The sequence below is a fragment of the Chiloscyllium plagiosum genome, unplaced genomic scaffold (assembly GCF_037043375.1).
Source record: "Chiloscyllium plagiosum isolate Xiang-an unplaced genomic scaffold, Cpla_swu_hap1 HiC_scaffold_36, whole genome shotgun sequence".
NCBI classification, from domain to species: domain Eukaryota; kingdom Metazoa; phylum Chordata; class Chondrichthyes; order Orectolobiformes; family Hemiscylliidae; genus Chiloscyllium; species Chiloscyllium plagiosum.
Genome location: NW_028270174.1, coordinates 46,491,951 through 46,503,255, shown reverse-complemented (window position 1 = coordinate 46,503,255; position 11,305 = coordinate 46,491,951). Strand labels below are relative to the sequence as shown.

The 11,305-nt window shown below is 37.8% G+C and overlaps 1 protein-coding gene across 2 annotated transcripts in view; it reads right to left on the bottom strand.

Annotated features, from left to right (window-relative positions):
• Nucleotides 1–1,570: 1,570 nt before the first annotated feature.
• glrbb (glycine receptor, beta b) overlaps nucleotides 1,571–11,305 on the bottom strand; it is a 228,152-nt gene continuing 218,417 nt past the window's right edge. The window contains exons 10-11 of one of the 2 annotated variants that reach the window (XM_087979820.1): nucleotides 5,253–5,432; nucleotides 1,571–2,515 (exon numbers count right to left, since the gene is read on the bottom strand). In XM_087979820.1, coding sequence (XP_087835946.1) covers nucleotides 2,219–2,515; nucleotides 5,253–5,432 — 477 coding nt within the window. In that variant the 3' untranslated portion in view covers nucleotides 1,571–2,218. The remainder of the gene's footprint in view (nucleotides 2,516–5,252; nucleotides 5,433–11,305) is intronic. The other variant, XM_087979821.1, reaches the window with a different exon arrangement.

Below are 11,305 nucleotides of genomic sequence, written 5' to 3'. Positions count from 1 at the left end.
GCAAGAACACCTATATGAAATTGCCAGAGATTTATTTTTAATGTGCCCATGTAAAGTCCCAAATAATGGCACTGGAACATCACTGTAGTTCTAGTTTAGTCGATGGAATAGAAAACAGCAAGACGAAAGACCAGGAGAAAGACATCTGCTATCAAAGCACGGCTTCCAGTTTGCATGATTTTTCACTGCTGCCTATTAGTGTCAGCCGAATCTAAAGAAAGGAAGCTTTGAATTTATAAAGCGCTCTTCATGACCATGTGTCAGCTCAAAGCCTTTTACAGCCTATGAATTACCTTTCTAGATGAGTCATTGTTGTACTTTAGAAATGCAGCAGCCAGTTTACACACAGTCAGCTCTCACAAACAACATTATAATCCATTTTCTGCCTTGACTGAAAGAAAACTATTGGCTAGGGTGTTTTGATACAGAGTAATGCCAACAGTGTGGTTTCAATGGCTGCACTGCCAGGTTACCATGAAGGTCCCACCTTCTCAAATTTACCCCTTGCTTGCTGACTCTTAGATTAAACTCACCACCAGTTATCACTCTCTAATGAGACAACACTCCCAAGGATCTCTGGGACTGTGGCATAATTATTGGACAATGAACAGTAGGGATTGTTTTTTTCTTGAAGATGAAATTATTCTGTTAATTTTTCAACTGCCTTTACAGACTTTTAGCCTCAACCTAGCTAAGATCAAGTTAATGATGTAGGAGTTGATAAGTACATCTCATTTGTTAAATGAATGTTGGCATACAATATCACAGGCAAGCTTTCATCATAATTGTTGACTTCTCATTGCCAGTAACAACATACAATAAGGTAGCTGATTATATAAAACTACCTAAATAAATCTGGTTTATCAACAAATCCATTATGACAGTGAATTTACTGGGAAACAAAAACTTTGTTTATAATGATATTTTCCTTTTGGGAAGATAAAGGTAATTATCATATGAGGAATTCGAAGTAAATATTGCTAAAAGAAGAGAAATATTAATTTATCATGATCTATTACTTACATCTACAGAGGGCATCATAGTACAAAAAACTGTGGAGTTTTTCTAGGTAAAATATTATTTTACAATAGTCAGCAAATACAACTATAATGCCAATTCCTTCAAAGAATCTCCCAAGGAATTCAGTGTGAAATATGGAATTTAATTGGTTTAATGAACAGAAAGTATTTATTACATTGATTATACTTAAGCATTGGTTCTTGCATTATTATATCCCATGGATCACCGGTAATGTTGTGCACTCCCAAGCATACCTGTGACTGGAACTGCACACTACACATATTTCCTCAGTCAATTAAAGTAACACTACTTTTGTTTTCAGATGTACATAAAATATACATAACAAGTAGATTCTGGCATCATATAGGAACTAAGAACATTAAAACTAGAATTTGAGATTAGGTTCATTCACTTCATTTACATCTTCATGTTAGCTATATCATTCACATAGTTTTGTACTTGTTTTCAGAATAGGTATCAGTGAAGATCCACCCAACTGACATATGCCGATTTATATGATCCACTATTAAAGCAGAAATGAATACAGATATACAACTGATATATTTATTTTAACACTAGAACATCTCAATAATACATATACTTGAATAAATTATTTTGGCAACTTAAACATTATATCAAAATTTGACGCAACTACAATGGTTTATACTATTATCTATAATTTAAAAATGAAGATGTTATGAACTACAGTTCACATTTTTAAAGAAAATACTGAGATACTTTGTTTTTGTGATAATTATAAGTTAAAACAAAACTATTAAAAGTGTTTACTATTTGGAATATATAGATTTTTAAATAATTGAACACAGTTATACCTAATTTGTATCTCAGGAACATTAAACGTGCATAAGTACAAGACATCAGAACAATTGTAGCACAGTTTGAAAGACCCATCATGTTCTCATAAATGTTATACTTAGAGCAGTAGAAAGATTGTAATGTAGCTTAACCTTCATGATCTTCAAAGTAGCCTAGATGCTGTACAACTATATACAACACAGTTTGATTATAGTGTACATATTGAAATTGCATGCTTTCATTCAAATTTGACATAAATGCATCTGGTTATGAATCAATTTTCAATCACAGAGCATTTACAATGAAAGTTTATGTTTAAGAGATATACGGAGAAGGTTAAATGATATCTGAATTATCCCAGTGAAAGCTTGCGGTGGAATGATCATAGATAGGCAGACCAATATATCACATTAAAGAAGAGAAAACAGAATGGAAACACAGCTCTTGCATAGAGGTCAATCCGCTTTGCTTCTGTTGGAATGACAGGTTTTGGAGGTGGAGGCTTCTTATTATTTTTTAACTGAAGCTTCCCAAGACTGTTGTTAACTTCTATAGGTTTTCCATAACAATCATAGTTAGACAATTCAAAGTCACGTGGCAAGCTTCCAACAATGCTGAAGTCATTCGATCTCAAATCAGATTTAGAGGTACAAACCTTTTTGCACCTTGTCTCTGCAACCTAGCAAAACATAGAGCAGAATTATTAATGCCTGGCATCATCACCACTATTTTAACCATAGTCATTTGCACCACAGAATATCTACAATTTAACAAGTGTTTAGTTTAAATTGCTGTCAGGAAAATTGAACAGTCATGCAGTACATTGGTTAACCAATATGTGGCACCACAAGGTAGCAAATTGCATATGACTAATCTCAGAATAAAGAATGATCAGATTGAGTTTTGCATAAACTGTAATGGACAACTTGAAAGCTTCAACCTTTCCAAACCATTTTTGTTCAAGGACAGGGCATTGCTTTCAGGCTTAGCATTTAAAATAGATTGCAAACTATTTTCAAGAAAGTGCTTCGGCAGAAGTAATATTAACTTTAATTACTTTGCTTACAAAGAGATAATTAATAATAAATAATGGATATTATTTGCTTTCCTCAAAGGCACAATTTCTCTTTGAAGATAAATCTATATTGACAGTGTACTTATAAAAAAACGCCATTTTAACGAACTGTAGGAATGCACTGTGCTGAACAATATGCAGCTTGCAACATGCAAAATAAGAAACTAATCAAAATGTGGCTGTGATTCCAATTTCGAGTCTTTTAATGATTTCTATGTATACACTTTTCATTAATCGAGCTATGCTGCATGGTCACACAGCACAGGATGATACAAACAAAAGCGCAGTTTAATAAAGTGATTCATCAGATTTTAATGACTGCCATTAGGAAAATGCAAGTGTTGTTTTCTGAATGCAAGGGTCCCCTGGCAATGATCTGAAAGTTGGCCAGGAGCAGAGAAGTAAAAGGTCCATGTTATGTAATCACCACTTATGGCAAGCAGTGCTCAGAAATCTGAGCTTAAGGAAGAACATTGTACAAGAATATTAATGTTGGGAATTAGAACAGGTGCTCTTGAGGCTTTACAGAGAAAGATCTACAGGAGGTCATTGAAGACTATATTTGAAATGGCATTTCTTAGATTTTCCAAAGTCGTAAAGAGATGTAAGGGCACAATTTGATGAAAAATTGGGGCAATTTAACTGAATAGAGACTGAAGGCAGAATCATGTTAACTGTCAGAAAGTATTTTTCTTCTGACAGAACTGTCACACTTAAGTTCTTAGGCAATGAGTTCATCACATGTACACAACAGAAGGCTTCAGAACTTTGGATGTATGGGTCCGCAGTATGTGCATGTTATACCCCATTGTAAAAATGGCTTCCTCCATTTTGTTTTGTTGTCTACTGGAACCAGTGGTGAATTTTACTGTTGCTGGCTTGCTTGGCATTTATTAAGCATTCCTAATTGCCCTGGAGTAGATGGTCGTAAGCTGCCTTTGATTCGACCCTCAGGCAACTGTGTGGAGTTTGCACATTCTCTTTGTGTCTGCATGGTTTTTTCTCCACTTGCTCCGGTACCCTCTCACAGCCCAAAGATGCACAGTTAGCTGGACTGACCATGATAAATTGCCCACAGTGTCCAAGAACGTGCATGTTCGGTGGATTACCCATGAGAAATAAAGGGTACAAGTGATTGGGTAGGGGGTTGGGTCTAGGTGGGAGGCTTTTCAGATGATTGATGGGCCAAATGGCCTGCTTCCATACTGTAGGGATTCGATGATTCTTGAATCATAGTTCCTGGGATGTTAGTAAACCCACAGTGTAATTAGGAAAGGAGTTCCAGGAATATTGACGCTTCAACACTGAAGGAATGGTGGTAATAGCTCCAGGCAAATATGATATTGTTATTACAGCTATCACAAGCTACGCAGGGATAACAAGCCAAACCAAACAATTTCACTATCACTAGATTTGTAACACAGTGAGATTAAAACATACAATGAACTTCAAAATTGCCCATTTTTTCCCCATTCAGCCTTTACAAATAACAGACCTTGGACACCAAATTTGTAACTTTAACAAAAATTAATAATTTATTGTTAATAACTTTACCAGAACACAAATGCACATTAAGGCAATCTAATTAAAATCTATAATCTAAGCACCATCTTCTTTGAATATAAACCCTTACAGTGCAGTAGACAGACAGACAGACATATCCAGTTAAGGGATACATTAAAAAGGAAAATAAAAGAATTGCAGTTGGCTTATTCAATAACCATTTCAATGATGATATCAAGCCACCATAAAATTCTTTGATGATGGGTATTACAGGCATGTAGGATTGTAAATCTTGCTGGAATTCCAAAATCATGGGTCAATGCAAACAGCTTCTGCAGACCTCTGGAGAAATTTACTTATGCCTTACATGTTGGGCTCCTTTTCTCAATTGGTAACTGGAGAATAACTGGAGAGAGCCAAACAGGAAAAAGAGAACTTTCCAGAACTTCCAAAGCAAAACTCTCTTCTGCCCAAAAACCAAGTCAGAGCTAGTTGACTTTTTGTTTCCTCTTTCTTTTCAACATTCCCTGTAGTTCACTGGCCAGCACCAGTCCTTCCTTTATTGACCAATTCACCATCCAACCAGGTGCCAATCCCTGAGCATAACAACATCTCGGTGCCAAACCAGTGTTCTCAGAGCAGTAGTTAACCTGCATTATCTTTCCAGGCCAGTTCCTAACAGCAAACATCAGTCTTTTGTCCTCTCCTTCCTTAAAAAAAAGTGCTGCTGTTCAAAGTTCAATTTTCAACTGCAATTCATAGTTCCACACCAAAAATGTATTCAAAATTTAAATATTGAAAATAAATAACGATGGTGTCAACATTGAGGGGAACTTACAGGTGGTAAGTTTCCCATGCATTTGCTGTCCTTCTCCGAGGTGATGGAGGTCATAAGTTTGTAAGGTGCTTTCCAGAAAGCTTTAGTGAATTGCTGTAGTCCATTTTGTCGATGGTACAAATCACTCTCAAACAAGTTGTAGATGGTGGATATGGTGCCAATCGAGCAGGGTATTTTGTCCTGAAAGGTAGCAAATGGAGCAAACCAAGCAAATGAAGTATATTCTTTCATATTCCTGGTTTCTAATTTTTGGATGGCAGACTGGTGCTGGAGAGTCAAGAAATAAGTTACTCTCTGCAGACTTTCCATTCTCTGATGTGCTTATTGAGCCACAGTATTGATATGAAACTCCCATTCTCCAGCCAGAAAAAAAATTACCTTCAGATTGTATCTCTTGGCTAATTATCTATCCAAGTTATCATCCCTTTAATACCATATTGTATCTAGTTTCCAGATAAGTCTGCTATGTGGTACTTTATCAAATAAACATTAAACATCCAAAAATACAACATCTATTGGACAGTATGTTCATCAATCCTTCAAGTAAGTAAAGGTAGTAAGTGATCAGAAGTATCTGCATGATGAATCGCGAGTCAAAAGGTAGAACGTTTGCTGAGAATGTGGGCGACAATAGGGTTGTAACAAGTGAAATGGGATCCAGTGCAGAAACATCGCATCTATATATATATATATATATAAATATAAATAAAAAGATAGAATATAAGCTAAAACCGGTTTGTTGAATTATCACTGCATGAAAATTAAGGGGCAAGATAATGTAAACTTTTAGAGTCATCAAAATCTAATGTCAGTGTTGTATAATCAAGGTGACATAACCATAAACTAAAGAAATTGAATGTAATTTAAAGAACATAAACTCAGACATTACACCCATTCTTGGGGTGGAAAACTGTTGTTGCGAATAAACAGACAGCAGGTTTTTCATATTCAGATCGGGTTAAAACCTGAATTCAAGTTTTCAAATTGACATGGTGGGATTTGAATTCACATTCTCTATTATTAATCCTCTGGATGATCATAAGTGTACACTACATTCAGGTAATTTATTATCAATGCAATAATCAATTATAGAGTAATTATATTGATCAATGCTAGGAGAACAATGCATGCTTAATCAAAACCAAGGACTTTACAAAACTCTTTATACTCAGGAGTAAGACAGTCAATACACATGACAGCATGACTTTTCTTAAGAAAAAGTGAACAAAAACAGAACATTTTACTAGCTCTAGTTACATCCTTCCTGAAAAAGAAGATCATCTCTTGAAGGGTTTTGTTGTTGATGACATTGAGGTCAGGGTTAATTTGTTACTGGACAGATTGGTTCTGATGTGATGAAATTTGTAATATGGCACAACAATTTCAGGACTGAAGTGTATTACAATGAAGATAAGGCGTACCAAATAATGTCCAGTACATTGTGATTCAGGCGAGTCATTAAACGTTACTGGTTCAGCAGGGAGTCATATAGTCAAACAGCGCAGAAACAGACCCTTTGGTCCAACCATAGTCCTAGACTAAACTAGTCCCACCTTCCTGTGCTTGGCCCTTATCCTTCCAAACATTTCTTATTCATGTACTTGTAAACTTCTTTTAAACACTGTAATTGTACCCACATTCACCGCATGTCCACTAGGAGGGGATATCTGAAGTTGTTGGCAGATAGCATCAAGGAAAGTCCGAAAGCTTTCTATAGGTATATCAAGAATAAAAGAATGACTAGAGAACGATTAGGGCCAATCAAGGACAGTAGTGAGAAGTTGTGCACGGAGTCCGAGGAGATGGGGAAGTGGTAAATGAATATTTTTCGTCAGTAGTCACACTGGAAAAAGACAATGTTGTCGAGGAGAGTACCGAGATACAGGCTACTAGACTTTGTGGGATTGAGATTTACAATGAGGAGATGTTAGCAATTCTGGAAAGTGTGAAAATAAATAGGTCCCTTGGGCCAGATGGGATTTATCCGAGGATTCTCTAGGAAACCAGGGAGAGACTGCAGAGACTTTGGCTTTGATCTTTATGTCGTCATTGTCTAGAGGAATAGTGCCAGAAGACTGGAAGATAGCAAATGTTATCCCTTTGTTCAAGAAGGGGAGTAGAGACAATCCTGATGATTATAGACCAGTGAGCCTTACATCAGTTGTGGGTAAAATGTTGGGAAAGGGTATAGGAGAAATGATTTATAATCATCTAAAGAGGAATAAGTTGATTAGGAATATTCAACACGGCTTTGTGAAGGGTAGTTCATGCCTCATAAACCTTATTGAGTTCTTTGAGATGGTGACCAAACAGATAGATGAGGGTAAAGTGGTTGATGTGGTGTATATGGATTTCAGTAATGCATTTGATAAGGTTCCCCATGGGAGGCTATTGCTCAAAATACGGAGGTATGGGAGGGAGGGTGCTTTAGTGATTTGGATCAGAAATGGCTCACTGAAAGAAGACAGAGGGTGATGGTTGATGGGAAATGTTCATCCTAGAGTTCAGTTACTAGTAGTGTACTGCAAGGATCTGTTTGGGGGCCACTGCTGTTTGTCATTTTTATAAATGACCTAGATAAGGGCATAGAAGGATGAGTTAGTAAATTTGTGAATGACACCTAGGTTGGTGGAGTTGTGGATAGTGCTGAAGGATGTTGCGGGTTACAAAGGGACATAGATAAGCTGCACAGCTTGGCTGAGAGGTGGCAAATGGAGTTTACTGTGGACAAGTGTGAGGTGTTTCACTTTGGAAGGAGCAACAGGAATAAAGAGTACTGGGCTAATGGTAAGATTCCTGGTAGTGTAGATAAGCAGAAATCTGTACATAGATCCCTGAAAGTTACCACCCAGGTTAATAGGATTGTTAAGAAGGCATATAGTGTGTTAGCTTTTATTAGTAGAGGGATCGGGTTTCGGAGCCACGAGGTCATGCTGCAGCTGTACAAAACTCTGACGCAGCCACACTTAGAGTCTTGCGTACAGTTCTGGTCACCACATTATAAGAAGGATGTGGAAGCTTTGAAAAGGGTTGAGAGAAGATTCACTAAGATGTTGACAGGTATGGACGGAAGGTCATATGAGGAAAGGTTGAGGGACTTGAGGCTGTTTTTGTTAGAGAGAAGAAGGTTGAGAGGTAACTTAATTGAGACATAGAAGATAATCAGAAGGTTAGATGGTGATGGCTAGCATGAGGGGATATAGCTATAAATTCAGGGGTGGTAGATATAGGACAGATGTCAGAGGCAATTTCTTTACTCAGAGAGTAGTAGGGGCATGAAAAATAACGCCTGCAACTCGCCAACCTTAAGGACATTTAAATGGTCACTGGATAAACATATGGATGAAAATGGAATAGTGGAAGATAGATAGGTTCCACAGATTGGAGCAACATCGAGGACCGAAGAGCCTGTACTGCGCTGCGCTGTAAGGTCCTATGTTTTACTTCCTCTGGATGTTCATTTAACTCCCTGTGTTAAAAAGAAAAATGCTCCTAAAATTTTTTTTTTAAATCTTTCTCCTCTCACCTTAAAATATGCCTCCTGGTCTAGAAATTCCCCATCCTAGGGAAAAGCCACCTGCCATTCATCTTATCTAGACCCCTCATGACTTTATAAACCTCGATCAGGTCACACCTCCCTTACCCGGCAACATCCTGGTACATCTCTTCTGAACCTGCTTCAGCTTAATAATATCCTTCCGATAACAGGACAATCAGAATTGGACACAGCTCTCCAGAAGAGGCTTTACCAAAGTCCTGTACAATCCTAACATGATGTCCCAACTCCTATACGTAAAGGTCGGAGAAGTGAAGACAAGGTTGCTAAACGCCTTCTTAACCACCCTCTCTGTATGTGATGTAAAGAATTATGTCGCTGAACCCACAGGTCTCTCTATTCCACAACACTACCAAAGCCCCTGCTTTTAATTGTATAAGTCCTGACCTTAGTTGTTTTACGTAAATGCAGTACTTTGCATTTATCCAAATTAAAATCCATCTGCCACTCTTCAGCCCATTGACCCAATTGATCAAGATTCCTTTGTAGTCTTAGACAAACCTTCTTCACTGTCCACTATATCACTAATTTTGGTGTTATCTGCAAACTCACTAACCATACCTTCCATATTCTCATCTAAAATCATTGATATAAATGACAAATAAAAGTGGATCCAGCACCAATCCCTGTGGAACACTGCTGGTAATAGGCCTCCAATCTGAAAAACAACCATCCACCATCAACCGTTGTCTCCAGTCATTAAGTCAGTTTTGTATCCAATTGGCAAGCTCTCACTGAATCCCATATGATCTAACTTTACTAATTAGTCTGTCATTCGGAACTTTGTCAAAGGCTTTAATAAAGACCAAGGAAACAATGTCTACAACCTCTATTCATCCACGAAAATGAGAGTATTCCATCGCACTCCTGACTTGAATTTAGTAAATGATGGATAAGGATTGGGGAATCAAAAGGCAAGTTACTCACCACAGAACTTCCAGCCTTGACCTACTCTCAGTTTCTGGTTAATTGCAAGGATGTTGATAGTTGTAATGCCATTAAATGTCAAGGGCAAATGGTTAGATTCTCTTTTGTTGGAGATAGTCATTGCTTGGCACTTGTGTGTGACTTGACACTTTATCATCCAAGCTTGGACATAGTTTAGGTTTTGCTGCATTTGGACATGGACTGCTTTAGTATGTAAGGAATCATAAACAGTGCTGAACATTGTGTAATCAACAACGAACATCCACACTTCTCACCTTGTGCTGGAGGGAAGGTAATTGATAAAAAGTAGCTGAAAATGGTTGGGCCAAGAATCCTGAGGAACAAATGGAACAATATAATGGAACTGAGATTACTGATCATCAACAATCACAGCCATTTTCCTTTGTGATATGTATGACTCCAACCAGTAAAGGGTTTTGCAAGTGCTCTTTAGGCATCATCACTGTGTTTTTGTCTTTTACTCATTTTTGGTTTGGAATTGAGAGGTGCACTTAAGCATGGAATATTGGACATTGAACAGCAGTATATTTCTTAAAAAAAACAAGAAACAAGCTGATATGTATTTATGGGAACTGGCTTGGAAAGTTTACTGTCCGTACAATCTCATGCATGCAGCTAAACCAGCATGTGTTTCTCTCTTCAAATATTGTTTCTGAGTGTCTATTTTAATGCTTGGTTATTAATCTGTTTATCTTATTCCTTCACCTTTTATCTCTTGTTTGTCTGCAAAAAAGCAATCATCTTGAATCTGCAAAAATGTTCCACAGATGCACTACATGGCCTGAACGCATAAAGCTCAGAGCAATGTATGGGTCCAAGCACAAGCCTGCGAAGCAAACATTAACGTTTCTTTCAGTTAAATGAACGGACAGAAGTGGAGTAAGCCCCTTTACTGATCGGCACTCTGACTTGTTCATTTGTAAATTCACATTGCAGTAAGTTGATCCAATGCATCTGGGGAGTGAACCAGGGAAATCTCCTCTCATTAGAGCTTAATTGAAGAATTAATAATTTTCTTTTGAATCATGAACCCAGCCTCAGATAACAATGCTGGATGACAAATAGACATGAACTTGATATGGGGTTGACTCTGATGTCAGCTGAGAGTCATAGAGATGTACAGCACGGAAACAGATCCTTCTTGTCCAACTCAACCATGCTGACCAGGTATCCCAACCTAATCTAGTCCCATTTGCCATCACTTGACCCACATCCCTCTAAACCCTTCCTATTCATATACGGTTCCAGATGCCTTTTAAATGTTGTAATTGTACCAGCCTCCACCACTTCCTCTGGCAGCTCATTCCAGACACACACCAACCTCTGCATGAAGAAGTTGCCCCTTAGGTCCCTTTTATAGCTTTCCCCTCTCACCCTAAACTTATGCTCTCCAGTTCTAGACCTCTCCCACCCCAGGAAAAAGACCTTGTCCATTTATCCTATCCATGCCCCTCATGATTTTATAAATCTCTATGAGGTCACCCCTCAGCCTTCAATGCTCTAGGGAAAATAGCCTCAGCCTATTCAGCCTCTCCCTATAGCTCAAACC